General features: G+C 35.6%; 1 protein-coding gene across 6 annotated transcripts in view; it reads right to left on the reverse strand.

Annotated features, from left to right (window-relative positions):
• Positions 1–20,124, reverse strand: part of EFR3A (EFR3 homolog A) — a 99,978-nt gene that overhangs the window by 4,344 nt on the left and 75,510 nt on the right. For 5 of the 6 annotated variants that reach the window (XM_036890518.2, XM_036890515.2, XM_036890516.2 and 2 more), the window contains 5 exons: positions 19,788–19,915; positions 10,796–10,887; positions 6,111–6,159; positions 3,173–3,276; positions 2,584–2,633 (listed from right to left, as the gene is read on the reverse strand). In XM_036890518.2, coding sequence (XP_036746413.1) covers positions 2,584–2,633; positions 3,173–3,276; positions 6,111–6,159; positions 10,796–10,887; positions 19,788–19,915 — 423 coding nt within the window. Of the gene's footprint in view, positions 1–1,421; positions 1,441–2,583; positions 2,634–3,172; positions 3,277–6,110; positions 6,160–10,795; positions 10,888–19,787; positions 19,916–20,124 lie in introns of those variants that run through there. The other variant, XM_057497735.1, reaches the window with a different exon arrangement.

Consider the following 20,124-nt stretch of genomic DNA (forward strand, 5'->3'; position numbering starts at 1 on the left):
ATTCTTCATTAAAAGAGTTCCTTGTGTCCCTAGAAAGTTTCTCCTTATTCCCACATACCCACACACATACATTCACATCTAACAGTATGTTCTAATTCCTATCACTGATGGTTACTGTCACTTGTTCTTAAATTTCGTATGAATGGTCTATATAGCCCATAGGAATGTAGGAATGGCCCATATAAACTATAATGTTTGATTTCTTTTCTCAGTGTTTTTTTTTTTTTTTTAGATTTTTCCAAAAAACTCTTTTTCTTTTTATTGCTGAAAAATATTTCACTATCTTTAGAATATCACTATTTGTCCATTTTGTCTATCCACTCTTCTGCTGATGGATGTTGGGTAACTATGAAAAAAGTTGCTGCAACATTCATGTACATCTTTTTGTGAATACAGGTTTTCATTTCTCTTGGGTAAATACTAAGAAATGGGATCACAGGATCAAAAGCAGGTATACAAGGGACTGCTTATAAGGAACTGCTTTATAAGGAACTGCTAAATTTTTACTTCATTTTAGCATCCATTTTATACACCCATGAGCAATGTATGACAGTTCTTCTATAATGTCCAATATACTATTAAGCCCATACAATGAAATATTTTCTTTCGGGGATCATATTATTTAGTTCTTGAGCTACAATTTGGTTTTTCAGTTTCTATTTCTCTCCTAAAATATGTGTACCTTGTCCTTTAAATTCCTCAACATGCAGACCTATGTGTGTGTGAGTATTCTTTTAAGGTCTTGTCTAATTCCAGTAACTAGACCATCTGTGCGGCTGCTTATTCCTTCTGTATTTTCCTGCTTATGATTTTTCAAAAATTTGTACTAAGGTCAAAATGGATGAAAGAACAATGGAGACTGAAGTATGACTGTTTTGTTTCTTAAGAATACAAAGTATTTTCTCTGGTGACTAGAGGGGGGCAAATTACAAGAGGAAATACCTCCAATAGGAACAGAAAACTGAAGGCACCCTAAGAAGTCTGTTTCATTTCTCTGTATCATGTAAGCCATCCTGAACTACTACTTCCAACCCAGGTGATCTTGGATAAATTATTTAACTTTATGTGCCTGTGTTTCTGCACTTGTGAAGTAAAAACAATTACTACTTATTTTCTAGGTCCGTAAATATTAAATGTAATAATGCACTTAGCATAGTGCCTAGAATACTCAAAGTGTCCAATAAATGTTAAATGTTATAAGTAAATGCTCAATAAATGCTATTTGTAGTAGTTTCAGTACGAATAAAACAGAATTAGAATTAATATTTATTCTAAAATATTAAATCCACAGTTGTGCAGTGTGATTAAATGTAACATTATAGTCCCTAGCAACATCTTTTTAAGAACATGGGTTATGGATTTGCATTTAGATGGTTTCCACTCACTAGATGGATGACCTTCAGCAAGTTACTTTACTTCTCTAAGCCTCAGTGTGTTTACCTGAAAAAATGAAAAAAACAGCATCTACCTAACTTTTCAGGGCTGTGGTATTAGCAACAATACAAATATAAAGCTGTAGCATAAGATCAAGTACATAGTAGACCTTTACTATTACAACTAATAGGCATCAAAGAAGTAAATGGCCATACCCCCATTTTTCCCCAAATCTAAGGTATTTCAGAATAATGTATATTTTAGGTCTAATTCACTGTTCTGAAATTTTGTAAATGAGAGGTTCTCAATTTAGTGGGGAGTGGCAGGAATGGTGGAGAAATGACTTAAATAAGATGTGATACTAATGAGAACATGCCTTACATATGGAGGCAGAAAAAAGGCTGAAATAAAAAGCAAGTGGAGTAGGGAATCTACCTGTCTTCTATTTATAGGATACTGGGATTGGAGCTACAAGGCTTCATCGAGTGAAAAATATAAAAGATACAACTGATGTAGAAAAAAATTCCCAGAAGCACAGCGTCTACTTATGGCTCCTCTACTGAGCCACTTTATACAAAGGCTAGTTTCCACAATGAAGTCGATGTAAGAATATGCAGAAGTGCTTTCTTTCCTGAGATGGAACCTTGATTTGTCTGACCCTCTGTCATGTGCCACATTACTTAATAAGCCACAGACATAGAACAATCTAAGAATGTTAGATATCATATGTTTTGGAGAATAAATTAACCTGTTGTAACAGGACTCAAATGGATATGACTTAGGAAAGCTCAAGGCAAGTTTAATAACTCCAGAGAGCCATCTGCATAGGCAGAATTGTTATTGCCCTGGAAAGAAACATGAGATTGACCCGTACAAATTATAGTTTCTGCAGATCAGAATGTTTAAATATGAGAAATGACCCAGTTAAACATACTAGAATGCAAGTCTTCCAGATCACCCAGATGTCCACTTTGGGTCCATTCTGCAGGAATGGATGGTCTGAAATGGAAAGCTAGAAAAGCCAGAAGACACCTGGATGAGAAATGAGACCAGATACTCACTAAACAGAATGAGTGTTCAAAGGTATTACCTTGTGTTTGTCCTAAATGAAAAGCACACTTATTTAAGCATAATTGCCACAAATGTATAGGGATCTAAGGGTTTTTATTTTGTTGTTGCCTATTGCTCTTGTAGTAACAAAACCCTTACCGTATGGTGAGTTCCAATATTTGAGCAAGTCTATCATGAAGCAAATTTGCCTGCAAAGAAGAAAAAAAATGTTAAGAGTGGATTTATTACTTTCCAAATACCTGTATGTAAAAATACAATTTAAAGGACAGAGCACATCTGTAACTATAAAGACGATGGAACAAAATGCATTAATTTTTTTGTTAAGTAAAATTTATTAATTTTATAATTAAAAATTAATTTTTAATTTTTATCTATCTCATATCTTGGAAACTTAATGTACAGCTTCTCCTTTATTCCTTTCCTGGTGTCACTGCTAAAAACCAACTGATAGACACATAGAACAAAATACCCACAGCAAAATCATTGAAAACTACTACAAAAAAGTATCAAAGCAATAATCATTATTAACATTTACTTTTGATCTGCCATTTCCATCAGCTTATATTACAGAAAAAATTATTTAGGCTTCTTAGCTATACCTTCAGGGGTTTCAGTCCCTATCCAATGTGTTACCTTGTGTTCTGCTGATCTGACTACCAACCAATTACCAGGAAAGTTTTGAAAAATCTAATTCTACCTGTGCCCTCTTCACCACTAATCCACTTACTTTGGATTCACATTGTGCTGCTATTTCTTCAAAAGGTGCCTTTTGGAATTTCTCTATCACAAGACGCCTCTTTTCCTTCTCCTGTTCTTCCATCCCACTGGTATCTATATAAAGGTTTATAAAGACCCGTTAAAGAGAAAACAGAATCTCACAGAACCTTGTGAGTGGCTGTGTAAGAGCAAATCATCTATTAATAAAAAATAAGGGTAATGTACAGGGCTACTTGTATAAGGAAAAAAGCTAAAGGCATAACAGCCCCAAAATGTTTTAGTTAAGACTAGAAGGCCCACATATGAAAATAACTTTGTAAACCTAAGGGTTAACACTACACAGCACAAGACCCTTTTTAATAGATGACTTATGTCTCTATTACCTTTCAGAGTGTAAAGGAATCTTCAAACCAGCAGTTAGATAACTGCTGAACTAATACATGGACAACAAACTTGCTGCTGCAAACCAGATTTAGGTGGTAGTGTGAGAAGGTAGTTTTAAAAAGTTAGTTGCATAATGGAATTTGAATCTTTATTAATCAACTTTATGATTACTTGACCTGACTGACACACTTAGGTTTCTTGGCTGGCCTCTGGCACCTTTGAGTTTGTTACCCTGTCTAGTGAACGAGAGAGAAGTGATCACAGTCTGTATTGCAACCATTCAGAAGTACATAAATTCTTCAACTTTGTTTAACCTGCCAATTTAAGTTTAATTCATTTAAAAATAATGAAACCATTGTATGTTAATACTACTAACATTTGTTTAATATAAAAAACCCCCACATTTTCCAAAATAAAAATGTTCAGTGAAAAGAGTGGTATTATTATATTTTTACAAATCTCTTTAATGTTTGGCTTAATAGAAGGCAGCTGGATTCTATCTGCAAATGCATTCCATCTACTGTAATATGTTATTTTTTTGGTTGAAGTATAAGAAAAAAACCCAAGCTTACACAGATATGTATTGGAAGAGAGTATTTTAATAGACTTTTCACTGAATTGTAGATTTTTCTTCTAGAACACCACCACAAAATTTGGGAAGGTAGTTTTAAAAAGTTAGTTGCATAATGGATTTTGAAACCTTATTAATTAACTTTGTAATTGGTTATTTTAAAATCTATTGGTCAATTTTAAATTTAATAGATCTTTATTCATGCATGATTTTGTAATATGCAATGGTCATTTTGAATATTGGCCCACTAATTTATGCAGATCCTCTAAATGTACACATATTTCATTCTACAATATATATTTTTAGGTCACATTGTTATAATTATACCACTGATCTCATTAGAAAGTCTTTAAATACTGGGGAGCTGTCAAACTCAAACCAGCAGACACAAGTTTCAAAATTCTAATTTTGTTCAAAAGTGCTAATTTTATCATTGAGAGCAAATACGGTCAGGATGTTTTTCTTTTTCTTGAAGTAACAGCTTCATTTCATTTATTTTCCCAAAAAATGTCTATGAAATACCATAGTTTTCCTACATTTTTGAAGTAAAAATGATGTTCCTTGTAAAAATTAACTAGTTCAGCTTGTAAATCAAGACAATAAAAAAAAGGGTCTTCTGGTTGAGACTAAACAAAGTCAATAATTTATACTGATTCTTAAGTAAAATCTTGACTTTTTAAAAGCACTGCAAATAGTGCTGAAGAATATGATGACCACTAGGTATAATGTCACTGCCTTCACTCATATGAGTCTATGCAGTAAAAAGGCAAATAATGTCTAACTATCATGATGAAAACACTTCTTGACTTGAAGGATCCCTTAGTCTCCTCCAGGCCACCCAGGGGTCCACAACTACTGCTCTACACTGTGAATTCCTCAACATGTCTTATTAATCTTCAAATATTTAAAAGTATCTTGCACATAATAAGTGTTCAAAAATTGCTTACTGAATTCAATTAATTTTATTTTGGCAAATTTGGTATTATATTACAGTAGTTAAATCCTCTAAGGAACTAAGCTGAAAAAGTTCAGATTTTATTTCATGTCTGCTGAGTGGCAGAGCACTTCCCTTCTCTTGATAATGATTCTCTTATTCTAATATCTCTGAAAAAATGAGAGTTAATTTCTACCCTCTATTGCTTTACTGTTTAGAATGAATTGAGATCAAGGTATCATGAGCCTAGTAGTAACTTATATTAATACTTAACTGAGGGAACCATTTAAAAATTTAAAAAAGAGGCAAATTATATAAAACTTATTACCATAAAGGCCAAAGGAGAGAAAATTAGAGTAATATTTTACGCAAAGATAAGTGAAAAGATCACAGAGTCAGTCAGATCTGGATATGAAATTTGGCGCCAGCCTTTACTAGCTATGTGATTTCAGGAGAATTTGTTACCACTCTGATTTGTTATTTCTGTTATGTTCTCATTGATAAAATAGCAGGGATTAAATAATACTCTATCATGCCTGTTGACAATCTCAGTCAGCAACTTTCCCTTACTGCGTTAGAATCACACTTCTAATTATAAAAACATACTACTATATGCCTGTTAAAAAATCACTTTATTTAATTTTCTCAGAATTTTTATCCCTGCATTTTCTACAAAAGGAAATACAATGACTATTTCTCATAAGTTCATGCAGTCCAAATGCAGGCAACCAAATAAACGTGGCAATAAAATAAACTGTGATATATACTTTCATAATCCTAGAAAAGTCAGTCTATAGGAAGGAAAAGAATTATATTCATTAATAAGACAGGATAACTGTAAAAGTGTAAGGAATGTAGCTAAACAAATCTGTTATTTACTATGTTTATATAAAAATATGTATTTTACATCTGTAGAAAATCTACATGTATGTATATGTGCACACACTCACACACACATGCACATTTGCCATGAAACCTGTTTATTCTGGAATCTAGACAAGTACTACAATAAAGATAAACTAGCAAAACATTAGGAGAGTTAACAAGCAAGAATCTCACCAATTGCTTTCTTTAATGCTTCAAAGGTGATTTCTTCAGTGTTACTAACCTAGAGAAAAGTGATTTTAAGTAAAATAAAGAATTAAGAAAGGACAATATAAGTAATACCTTCTTTGCCTAGTTACAAGCCATTTGAGAACTTTTACAATTTTTCTTCTGTTGGCTGGATTTGTGATTACACTTCACAGTATCAATAATCTCCAGGTTTTCATTGGTTGTAACAATGCCCTATTGCAGTGGCTCCCAAAACAAGTCTACAGGTTAACAAAAGGCTGGCAGAGTTAGCATCCGCTAGGCAACCTGATGACCACAGAATAGGACAGCCTCCGGTTATGTGATGTGCAGCAGGGTTTGAGTTCCACTGACTGACCTAGGTTTCATAAGTGAACAATGCTTTGAAATATTCAAGGTAGACATTACATAAAAATACAGTTTCAGCTATGTAATAAATGAAAACTAAGTACTCTATGCCCTCTATAATTCTGGTACAACATACAATTCACAAATCAAAAAAGAAATAATCTAAAATTTTAATGGTTTAAAAGCAAGAGTCCCTACTCTGCGAAGTGTTCAATGAGTACAGCTAACCAAAATCTTTATATAATCATATTCTGGATCTTCTATTCTCCAAGTCTTAGTCTTCAGAAATACCCTTTAACTTAAGGTTTGCAAATCTCTCTCCTGCTTTGAGATACGTGAGGTATGAAAAAAACTGTTTTATGCTAAAAAGTCAGCAAAACTTTTTGTGGCAACAGCAAATTTCAGGAGGAATACTACTACTACATTACCTCTGGAAAAAAGTTAGGAAATGATACATAAGTTGCGGGGGACTCTGGTCATCCCTAATTTTAGCTCATGAGCTTCTTTTGCTAAGTCTAAGGCAGCAAGACTAATAGAAGCTAAAGACTTGAAGCTTTGCACCTTAGCTTCTCTGTAATACAAAGGCTTTAGCTGGAAATTAAGAAGCAAGAGTTCCGCTATTTCAGTTTTTCTACTGAGGGTTCATATTCTAGTTGAAGTCAGATTAAACTTGGGATTCTTCAGTTGCTTTGTTCTAGATATTTAGAGCAGATATAGAAGATCAGGCTCTGGTTAGTCAATTATTTATATCTAGAAGCAATTTAGGACTTCAATGAAAAAACCCAGTGTTGTTCATACAACTGGTTAAGAGCTTTAGACTTTTGAGAGACAACTCTATAGTACAGTAGAAAGAAGGCAGGAGAAGCTAGAGGCCAGCATTCTTGTTACACATTTTTACTCATGACCTGTTCAATTCTTCTCTATTTGTTCTTGTTTTCCTTAATTCAAATAATTATGATGCACTGTCCTAGTATCAAATATCTCCAAATCATCTATCACTTTCTTTTTAAACCTCTTTCTCTGAATCTCTTTAAAAATCACATTTTGATCCTACCCTTTCCACCTGTAAAATAGGGTACACCTGCTCTCCTCTTCCTGTTCTCCAGCCTGGCTATTCCAAGTCCTCACTACCACCTCATGTGTAGACTAGTACAAGGATCTATTCACTGGTCTCTCTACCTTCAGTCTTTTTCCCATCTAGCCTGGTCATGCTTGAGATTCCTCTTACGGAAGCATAACTCTAATAATGACACTGCCCAAATTTCAGCAAATTCCATACAAAGCTCTCAGCCTGGTGATAAAACCTTGTATAATCTGGCTTCATTCTTGTTTCCCATTCTTCCATTTTGTGAATCCTATTTAAAAAGAAAAAATGCACAACTGCTTTATCCTAGTGTTCAATGATTCGTATCTTTCATATACTGTAGCTGCTGAATATAAGCCACCTACCTCATCCGGTGCTCAACTAAACTACAATCTGTACCAACATTATGAGAGACACTGGTTGTTCTGGAGTTATGGAGAGATGGTGCAAAGGCACCATCCTAGAGGAGTTTCAGTGTTTCCTTTTACCCTATGACTTCGCCTTATTCATGACTTACAACTCCAACCTGGACATACAACAGACTTGGATGTGCACAAAATCTGCTGTTGTTCTTTTTCCACATAGGCTAGTTATGTCACTTGTACTGATACCTTAGTGATTTTACAGAATCTAGCACAGCAGGTTCTAATATTGACCTGATGCTAGACATTGTTTTGTTAGCACACATGCATGCTTCCTCAGTTATATTTCAGAAAAAGGCAGGAGTACATATGTATAAAAGAAAGATGTTATTTATCCTAGAAAAAAAAGTAACCCTTTTCAGCCAGCCAGTGACTTAATTTTATACAAAGAAAAATTATATGTATTCAAAATTTAATATATATATATATATATGTATGTATCCTTCCACCTATTCCCCCAGATAACCCAGCACTGACTATTACCTTTTAGAGAAAAGAAGTAAGTGGTGATTCCAGGTTAACCCACATCTATCACATGTATCAGTCATGCCCATGATGCTCAAAGAGAGCACCAGAGATAAAAAAAAAACATGCCTATGGTGATTTATTCTATTAGTCAAGCTGATAATTTTATGTCAGGAGGCAGAAATGCATCTATTCCATTTTAGCCATTTTTCTTCTTGAATTTACCTTAATTTAATTTAGGTATCTTTATACATACATAGTGAACTTCTAAAAATTGCCCTAAGTAATTCACCATGGGCTAAGGATTGAATTGCAAATGTTAGAACTGACACTACCTCAAGTGGACCAGGTATCTTAACAGACTACAGTAATAATTTGAGTAGTATCTAGGGAAAACAGGAATTTACTATGATTTGCATCTAAACAATCTCTCTTTAAAAAATTTTTTTTTAAAGTTTTAAGTTCTAAAAGCAGATAACAGCTATCTAGGAGGACCAACTGGGATTATGTATAGAAAATTTCAAATAATTTTGATCAAACACAAGAGTAAGCAGTTTTCTTATCTGATTCATTGTTAACAAATACACTCATTCACAGTTTGATATTTTGTTACACCACTGACTGGTGAATACCTAACTGATGCAAATTTCTCCTGTCCATGCTATGAAGTTAATTAGTTCTAGCCTAAAAGGTAATGTCATTCTGTCTTCCGGTATTTGAGCAATCATTACTAATACGCAAAATCAGATTCCATTATGATAAAAGAGTTTGAAATGCCAATGTGCTCTAGTAAATCTTGTACCAAACTGTACTTTTCAAATGCTCAGTGTGAGGTACATTTGACTTAGGACTCATAGCAAAGAGAAAACACAAGATCTTAGGCAAGTTAACAAATGCATTAATGGACTTTTTTACATTCAAGAATCTTCCCCCTATAGTAAATCTCTGTGCAAATGTTTTCAGTACATTTAATCAAAAGAATGATTCTTTGCAACAGTTTGAAGTGCTATATATGTATTTTTAAAAAACATAAAAATAGTTAACCAATTAAGAACAAAATAATACAGTCAATAAAATTTACTGCACTCTTGACAAAATATATAAACTAAGGCTTTGGATAAATTTCGGCCTCAAAAGGTAATAGCAGCAAATTCATAATAATCAAAAGGAACTAGCAAGATTCCTTCCTTCCTAATAAGTAGTATATAAATTAAATGGCTTTGAAGAGGTGAATTTAAGGAAGATGATTTTTTTTGAGCCTTAAATTGGCAAGAAACTTTAAGCCAACCTAATGCTTTAATGCGCCAAGATTCAAAACGAACACAAACTGCCTCTTCAACTACTCCCGAAACTCTGATGATTTAACTCTACATACTGGGGAGTTGAATAGTATAAAAGACACACTAGTTGGTTGTGCCCTGGCCATCAAATAGTTTTGATTCCTGAGGACAAACTGATGTGCAGTGGAAGTGGGGAGGAGAAAGGAGACTGAGAAAGCATGAATTTAGACAATTTCTTTTCTCTTTTCTTAGATGAATATTCTTTTAATTATTTATGTTGTATCAATGAAAAATAATGAAATACCTAGGAAGGCAAACAATGGATAAACCACAAGGAGGAGGCTGACTTGACAGGCTGGTATTTTGGCATTTTTATTTGACTATCAAACATTTCTCTGGTGATTTATGTGGAATACATCCTAGAGGATACTGGCTGCTTATTCTTCCTATAACTCTGGAGGGGACAGGCTTGTGCCCTACTGACACAGGAGGAGGGCATTGAATCTATGATGTTTCAAATAAGCCCCATTCCTTAAAGACTACATAGGTCATTGATATAGCTTAGCCTACATTAAATTCATTATATTTATTATCTGAAATGATAAAAGATTTTTCCTTCTAGATAGATGATGTTTTTACTGGGCACTTCCTTTCATATGAGATTGTATAATCCATTTACTCTCATAATTTATGTTTCATAAATCTTTAAAAACAAATAGGATCTAAAGAACCTCCTAGTTTAATAACACTCTTAGTTAACATGGCTTTCTTACGAAAAAAATCTTAGTTCTGTTGTATGGTTCTTTTATTACACTAAATTACAATGTAAAATCTAACACTGTCATTACACAATGTTAAGTTTATATATCTTTATAGACAATTGAAATGAGTTTAAGAAAAATTATAAATTAGTTCAAGGTCAATTTAGATTTAATTTCCACTAATAATTTTGTTGATTTGGGGATATTTCAGAGTTGTATTTGCTCCTGTTTGAAAATGTAGAGGGGCAAAAAATTATTTTAAATTGATGTCTACCTTAAGACAGGACTCTACCATAAACTTTCAGCAACTTACCACATCATCAGAGGGAACACTGTTGGGTAAAATATCCACCTGAATGGATACGGTGTCCACAATACTTTTTCTTCTAGAAAGTCGATCTTCATCTAGAATAAAAATAAGTTTTTTCCCATTATTTGTCAGAAATGGTATGTCATTTATAAACTCTGCCTATTACAGAAAATTCAGTTTGTCTTTTTTGCTCTTCCAAAATTTACAAAGTACTGTGTTCTTAGACTTAAATTTTGGGTAGCAGATTTAAAAAATAAAATTGATGGGGTGAACTAAAATAAGGTTAATAATTTTTTATTTTCCAAAAAGGGGCATTTACAACATCATCATCATTACCTAATAGATTAATGAAATATGAAAGTCAACATGTCACCAGAAGGAAAACTCACAATACTGCCCTAATTTTTCCACAAAACAGTGGAAGCTGTCAGCTAACTCTGGTTCTAGGGAAGTAGTTTAGGAATAATGTCTGCAAGTGTTTATAGTGCATTAAAATTTGTGGATGGAAAGCATTACTGCTTTGGTTAATAGCTCCTTCTTCAGCCTTTCCAGTCAGTCAGCCCCACCGGCTCCTGAGCTCTTGCTTTGTAATTCAGTTACCCGTCTGGGAAAACTTCATTTCAACACTCCAGCCAATGTACTTTTCTCCCCACTTTTGCAAGCTTGCTCACTTGCCTGGTCTGAACCCACTGCTCTGATCTTTCATATACTACCCTTCTTAACCCCCTGCAATTATAATCCTACCCCCCAACTACTCTCCTCAAAGGGCTTTTCATAAACATCCACTGTCTTCCTAATCAACAGCTATTCCTAAATGCAACAGCTATTCTTCAGCCCATTTTCTGCTTAACCACTTCTTGGAAATTTGAGTTTTTTGGTTAAAATCTCCTTCCATACATTCTTCTCTACTTTTTCTATTTCAGCACTCCACACTTTGCAAATCTATTAAGTGATCAGACACCATGTTAGGTGTCAGGAACAACAGCTGAATGTAGTCCACACACTCAGAGAGCTTACAGTCTACAGGAAGACAGAAAATAAACAAATACTTCACAAATAATAAACTAGAAACAAGTACAGGGTGCTAGGACAACATCTAGTAATCGTGGTTACCTCAGAAAAAAGAAAGACACTATGTATATTCCAGTACACAGAATTAGAGGCTTATTCGAATGTGGTTAGAGTTACAGAAGCGTAAGTTAGGTGAGTCATCGCAGACATTTTCAGCCTGCAGCATGAAACTGCATAATTCTCAAGAAGCTTCCTAGAAGCCTCAAGTCTGCTCTGTCCATCTGGATACCTACAACAGTCTCTGAAGGATAATAATCTCTTCTCTTCCACTTTCAAAATTCTGTGTAAGTGCTTTGCGTTGTCAGTCTATAACTCAGAACCATATGGAGAAGAGAATTCTGGGAAACATAGTTTTTCCTCTATGATGTAGAAGATAATTTAGGAGAGGTGACAATGGTGCCAACTGGGTAACAGGTGGTTTGGGCTCACTTTTCTTTGGCTCCTGTTCTACTCCCATCCCTAAGAGTGATGCTCACCTAGATCACCTCTGTTGTCCTACAACTCTCCCAGAATTCCCAAGTACTATCAGGGCTTCAATGCGCACCCAGTGGGTGTTCAACAGTAAATGCCCAGTAGGCACTCTATAATAAACACTTGTATGACTGACCAGGAGGAGGATGCTAGCGCCTCATTTTCTCTTCTGAGCTCAAGTTCTTTGCTTTCAATTTCCTGTCAGTCAACTCTATTCCACATGTTCTAAACCTAAGCTTAACATTTCTAACAAATCATCTTTATCTCTCCACTGCCTTATTCATTTCAAGAGTGCTACCATTCAAAATCTTCCATCTTTTCTTACCTCACCTCTTAGGCTAGCTTTCTAACTGGTGTAATACACCTCTCCTAGCTATACTTCCAACAAAGTTGTTCCTAAACCTTAATTTTCAGTCTTAATTTTAAAGCAAATGCAGCGGCTGACTATTGCAGTGCTTCCCAAGCCTTCACATCGCTGCATACATACAATACATGTATGACATGTGCAGCTAAATGGAAAAGGCCGCTCACACTGCAGACTCTGACTAACCCAGGCCCTACCCAGCTACCTGAAGAGCTAAGGAGCTGAACACCCAGACATGACTGCAATGCTCTCAATAACAGCTGGAAAGCTCAGGTCTAACATCTAATAGCACTGTCAATTTATAATCTGGCAACACTCTTCCTCTGTAATCCCATTTTGTGTATACTGTGCTTTTATTTTACTGAAGGAGTAAAAGACCAAAGAACTAAAAAAGGCCAGCATTGATAAAGACCTGGTTTCTCTCTTACTGACTACTCCTCTACTCCAAGATAGCTTTCCATGGTAGGAATTAATGCTGTTAATCAAATGAGAGTTACTCTTCCTGTGCAGACAGTAGGATTGCATTCCTGGCCTCTCTGTGGTTAGGAGAGACCAGGTAATTAATTCTGGCCAGTAAAGTAGGGGCAACATTCCACAGAGTTGTACTTCCAACAGCTTGTATCCCAGATACACACAGGAAGTTTGAGCAACAAATCCTTACTGTTTTAAGCTACTAAGAACCAGTGATTATTTGTTGTTACAGCCCAGTGTAGCCAGGGCTTCTTAACCCCGGCACCAGTGACATTCCAGCCAGAATGTTCTCGCTGCGTTGGCTGGTCTGGGTAGTGTGGGATGTTCAGCAGGATCCTCAGCTTCTACACTAGATGCCACTAGGCTGGCCCACTTCTCTCTACGCCAGCAGTAATGACTAACATTGTGTCCAGGGTTGACAGATGTTCCATGGCATGGGCTGAGAACTACTGACCCAGCTCATCCTGACTGAGGATGGACTTTCCTCAAATTTTCCCTATGTGCCATCATTTTATATATATATATATAAGTTTTTTAAAACACTATCCACATCACTCCCCCAAGCAATTTTACCTACTGCTTGATGAACTAAAAAGCCATTCTAGGCTCTCTCGTCAGATTTCACCAACTGTAACTTCAACTGCTTCCTAATTTACGTAGCGTTCAATTCCAATGGGCCTAGTCTCCAATCCCTGAGCATGCTCTGGCATCCCTGCCTTCCATGCTTTTCTACAAACAGAAGCCCTGACTGGAGATGCTTTATTACCTGCCCTTATGTATGTCACCCCCACTATAAAGACTCCTATCTTTCAAGTCTTAGCTGAACATTATATCACTTCCCTAAAACTTTAAATATTACTCTCATTATTTCTACTTACTCCTTCTTCTAACTACAAAAATTTACTTTCAGTTATAACTGCTCTTCCCTAACCACCCTGCAGTCCTTTACTGGGCCTTGTACTACAGCCATGTAAATTAATGTCTTAGCTGCCCAGCCATACCAGAAATTCAGTGACGGACTCTGTGTTTTGCATCTGCCATACAGGAGTGACTCAGGTTCTGCAGTATGAAGGCTGGAGATACAGAATGAATATATATACTCAATGTTGACCAATTACTACGCATTATTTTGCTATAGTTTTTAGGATGAAAATATTTTTTACCTCTTGCATATGGCTATTACTAAGCTAACCTAGACACTGTACTCTTCATTTTTCCTCATGCCTATTTGCTTTGATGTAAATTATAATATAATGACATCAACGGAATAGCCACAGAACAGCATGTGATCATCCCTGCTGACTTGCTCTTACCCAGTCAGCAGGCCAACTTTTAAGGTCTCACCAGAACTAAAAATGAGGAATAAGCAATAGCCTGTTTCTCACAAAGAACCGCATAGAAGAATTTCTAGCTTAATATACAAAGGCTGATAGGTTGCAAAGAAGAGTCACATTGAAGTCTAAGATAAAAATAAAAAGGAAAAGAGAGGTATGGGGCAGGAAAGGGATTGCTGAGTGGCAAAATTCAGTGAGAACAGATAGGAAGCAAAGAGGAGAGGTATTTAGGAAGATTAGAAATTTTGAAAGAGAAGAAAATGAAATTTAATGGGAAACTGCATTCTATTCTCAGAACTCTTTTTCTCTTGACCTACATAGTCCTTGCTTGTTGGTAACTGCAGAGAAGCTCAGGTGCCACTGCTGTCAGTATCTTGTGCAGTTACACAACAGGAAGGCCTCTAGCATGGAGCTTACAGAAGACAATGTCCCTGCTCCCATGGGCTACCTCTGCCTGTTCCTGACCTGCTTTTCTAAGCTGCTGAGATGCAGCATCGCCGCAGCCTCTGTGGAATGCACTGCCCTGCTGGCTCAACAGAACTGCCCTGTCACCATCGCCTGCCTGATGCATGCGGTGACCCTGCTTCCCTTCCTCAAGCAGGGCTGGAGTCATCTCAGGCTAGTTACTATGTCTGCCTTTCACATATTCTCATCCCTCCTCCCTCTCTGCTTCTAAGATCTGCTATTCACAACCATAATCATTGTTTCTTCATTTAATTTTTAGCAAAAACCTGGATTTTAGAAGTAACACTTAGAGCTATGCCTAACTTTCAGTTGCATTTTGCTGCCACCTGGTGTATAAGACATGAATGAAACTGCATCCAGGTGGCTAAAGTAATGGAGAGAAGAGTCTGAATACAAGTCTGGCACTATTCTCAATAAATTTTCTATGGTTATATAAAAAAATAAGGCATAGGAACTGACTTAATTATAAATAATAAGTCATAAATGTAATTAGGGCTACCACACTACTCACATTCAATTAAAAAGCTACCTGGGCAATTTGAAATTTCACAGGTAATTAACCTACACAAAATTCAAAATGTCATAGTTTGATGCTGACACTACTCATACAAATAAACTTTTCTGGTCCTACAGGAAAACATGCATCTAGAACTAATGCATATTTACAGAATAAAATACAAAACAAAACAAAAATCCCTGTCACCATGAAATGAACAGTGCATCTAGAACTAATGCATATTTACAGAATAAAATACAAAACAAAACAAAAATCCCTGTCACCATGAAATGAAAAGTCAGTGTAATATAAAAGCAATCTTTTAATTTTAAGACAAACTAAAACAGAACCTTTGGTAGGAGAGATAGGATATGTGAAAATACTTTTACAGCTAAGTTTTGATAAAGCAGATAAAGGAATCCATATATTGTAAGTGCTTCTAATCAATAGGACAAATAACAAAATTCAAAATGCCTCCTGGGAGATTAAGACATGAACAAATACTAGTAATATTATTTTATTTATATGGCATTTTATACCTTTAGAAAATACTTTTATGTATATATCCTAATGAAATTAAATGGCTTAGCTACAGTCTTTGCTTTACATATGAGGACAAGGGCTAACTGAGAGATTAAGGTGGGCATGCCTAAGGCTACATAGCTAGTGCAGAGCCAGACCATTCTATTATTTTTCTTCACTTGTACACTTTGAGAAGAGAAGTCATCCTCCCTGAAGGCTTTTTGCAAAAATCCCCTTTAGTGTTGATTTCATAATTCTCCTTATAACCCAGCACACAAAAACCAGCCCTGACTCCTAACTGCCTACAGGGTACCCTACCTGGACACTCACTGTCAAAGATAATCAACAAGAGGCTCATTCGCAGAACTAGCCATTGAATATTTCTTACTCATTTCTGTTAATAAAAACTCCATCCTTCTACCATCCAAGATCTAAAACTACTTATAGACAATTACATCTGAAATGCGAACTACTTCCTTTCTTCATTTAAACTTAATCATAACGCCCATGCCTCAAAAAAAACCCAAGCAAGCAAAGTGGCAAATAAACTCTCCTGTTCTTCCTGTTCCATCCATTCAAGTGTCCAAGGCAGAAAGCTCACCAAAATCTTTGGCTTTTTCCTTGTTCCCCTGTATCAGTCAACTGCTCATACATTCTCTTGGGTAAATTTTACTAGAATGCATCTACTTCCCAGTATTTTCAGTGATACCTCCTTGTCATAGGCCACTGTCATCTGTCCTGGGGATTACTGAAGAGCATTCTAATGATTACGGCCATCTCCAGTTTGCTAAACTACAACCAGAGCAATATTTTTAAAACATAACTCTGATCATGCCATTCCCTGTTTAAAGTCATTCAGTGACTCCCCACTGTGGTCAGAATAGTTCAAACTATCTAACCCATTTTACAAATCCCAACCCTACTACTCCAATTCACTCCAAGTAAATCAGCTTTATATTAATTCTTGGAAAAAATCCCATTCTTGCCTATCTTCGTTCTTTCATACAGGCTGTTACTTCTGCATGAAACACGGTTTACATGCCTAACACTTGCTTCAGGCTCAGCTTAGGGATTTTTTTCCCTTGAAAGATCCCTGGCCTGCCAAACTGGGACTACACACTCTCCTAAGAGCTGCCTGAGGACCTTAAACTTCTCTGATCATAGCCTTTAAAGCCTACTGCAATTGCCTGGTTATCTGTCCTGTTAGCAACAAATTGTATAATGAATGAACTTTTTTCCTATGCATCTAGAATAAAACTAGTCAAGTGCCATCTTGGGAGAACTGAGAAAACAGCCACTCAAATTATCTTCTGTGTGTTGTGGTCCAGATGAGGAAGCCTGGACCACAGGGTTCAGACTATAAACTCTGCGAAAGTAGGGACCTCTACCTATTCTTGTTCATTCTTGTTTCTGTATGTACAACTGCTGGCACACTGTAAGTACTCATTATACAATTAAATAATTACATAAGTTTACTGAAGCTACTGGCACCTCTGAATGATCCAGACGAGAGTACTATGCTCCCCACTCACAGTGGAGAACTTAGCACACACCTAGACATACACTATTCACCAGCATTCCAGGTTGATTCTAGATAAAAGAAAAGTGTAATAACTAGAGAACATTTACTGACCACTTACTATACATTGGTTAACAATAGTTCAACAAACTTTAGACAGACCATTCTTCTTTCTTGAGAACCAGTCACCACTACATTTCAGTCATCTGTCTGTCTTCTCTACTAGAGTTTAATCCTTGAGGATAGGGACTGCCTCTTAACATCTTCCTACCCCTAAAGTCACAGCAGAGCTTGATATATAGCAGCACTCAGTAAGTATTTGTGGAATACATGAAAAAAATCAATCTGGATCAATATGGATGACTGAACAACCTTTGAGCACATGAAAATAGCAAAATCAGTTTACTAAGCACCTAACTGAAGAGGCAAGGCAGTTCATTCTAGAGGTGCTGCCTGATCAATTATTTAACTTCAGCTTCATTATCCTTATTTGTAAACAAAGATAATATAATACTATCTTCCTCACCAAACTATTTGGGTTAAAGGAGAAAGTGAGTACACAGCGACTGGCACCGTTAGTGCATAATAAATGGCAGCAAATATTTTGATGATGATGGGTATATGCATGACACCCAAAAAACCAAATATGCTTTGCCTTTTCTTTTGACATATTGTTCTTCAATCCCCTATTTTTTAAAATGAGTATCTGATGGCATACAGCAAAGGAAAATTTAATAACTGATTACTCCACAGTGTATCACCCTATCTTCCACCTCTTTCTGCATTAAAGCAGGGCACACATTCCATAGACTGGTTCTAAACTACCAAAGTCTTCGTAAATCAGAAAAAAATCTTATTCATACTGAGAGAGTTATATAATTAAATATATACTAAAATATTCAGAACTTTCCCAGTCAATGACAGAAAGGATTAAGAAATAGAATATCTTTTTCAGGGCTGGGAGGAAATGGGGAAACGCAAACCACCTGTTAAAAAAAGTACTGTAATTTTCATTAAAGATTGTTAAGAGTTATATGAATAGGGTGAAAGGAAATCACAAGGGGTGAAAGTAAACTACGGCTATGGGAAAGGCAGAGCAAAATGACAACTGAACTCATAACTACATAAAATATACAGGCCACTGGCTCCATTTTCTAAAAGGCAGTTCTTCCTACAGGACAGGTCAGGGAGAGGGCAGGCCAAAGGACCCTTGGATTTACCTTTGTGCTTGTGCCTGGGTTTATGAGGTTTTTTGCCTGAAGGAAAGAAAGCTAAATCCAAATTATAAGAATGAAATATTTTAAAAAGTCTTTTTAAAATTTAAAATTCTTTTACATTACAAAGCTCTACTAATATCTTATTCCTAGCACTTTTATTTCCCCAAGGAATTCATGAGGAATAGAATCTTTTACAGTATGGAATTTAAAAGAAAATGCAAAAGCATTTATTAACATCTTAGACTATTATGGATAACTATCATCATAATAAATAAATGTATATTTTTTGGATCCACATTATAAGAGAGAGAGCTATTTACAAAGATTGTGCTACTAGGTGATTAATCCAGAAAAGTACCTGATTGAAATCAAACAGTTCTCTGACAGAAAAGAATATCCCCAGAGGGAGAACTAGTTCTTCTACCAAGTTTCATATTTACTCAGTCATCAAATGTAAATGAAGTTGTAAGAAATTCTTCAATTTTAGTTTTTATAAAAAGTGAATGCAGTTTTGCCTTAAAATGCACCAGAATTATTTCAGGCAATAAAACAAAGGAAATTTACAGTGCACAGAGGAAAACATAATTCTTAACCTAAAAAGTTTGCAGGTTTCTTTAAATGATAAATAGTCTGTAATCTATCCAATGATAAAAGTCATCTAATTCCTTAAGCTCAACAGTCACAAATCACTAAGCAAACTTTACCAATCTCCCTCAGTTAAATACTATATTGGTTAATGAGGAAAGATCCCACACTTTGCTTCTCTGTTTGAAGTATATTATTATTACATATAATATATTAAGTATAACAGTAACAATGATAAACAGTTGAGGATTCAATTTTCACATTATAAAATCATATATACATATATGCCTTTTGAGATTTAATAAAGGGTTTCAAGAGCAACATATTGAAATAAAAGTAAACCGTCTTAAGCTTTTGAAAAAGCTGTGATAAAGCAAGTGTACAAACAGAACTAATCTTCACTGCCCACTGCTCACCGGGCTAACAGAACAATTAGTAAAACTTAACCCCTAGAGGAAGAGTTCCAGTTACCCTCCTTACCGGTTACTTGTGGTACATAGGGTACTGACAATCTCTCAACACTATAGCCACTTCCACCTAGAGACTCTGCAATCTTGTTGGTCAAGAAGTACAAATTTTTGTCATGCTTCTCTAAAGATTTTGGAAGCCTGTCAGGTGGGTCAAAACAGAAGTCATTCAGTTTACTAGGCAAAAATAAGTTAGCATGCAAACATTCTAGATCAAAGCCTAAATATAAATATAAACACAACCTAAACTGCATCAGTAAAGAAAAATCAGTGTATTTTATTTGGGTGACTCATTTGACCTCTTTAAAAACACATGGCATGTGGTTGCACACATCAAGCCTTCTGGCTGT

The sequence above is a fragment of the Manis pentadactyla genome, chromosome 3 (genome assembly GCF_030020395.1).
Source record: "Manis pentadactyla isolate mManPen7 chromosome 3, mManPen7.hap1, whole genome shotgun sequence".
Taxonomy (NCBI): Eukaryota; Metazoa; Chordata; class Mammalia; order Pholidota; family Manidae; genus Manis; species Manis pentadactyla.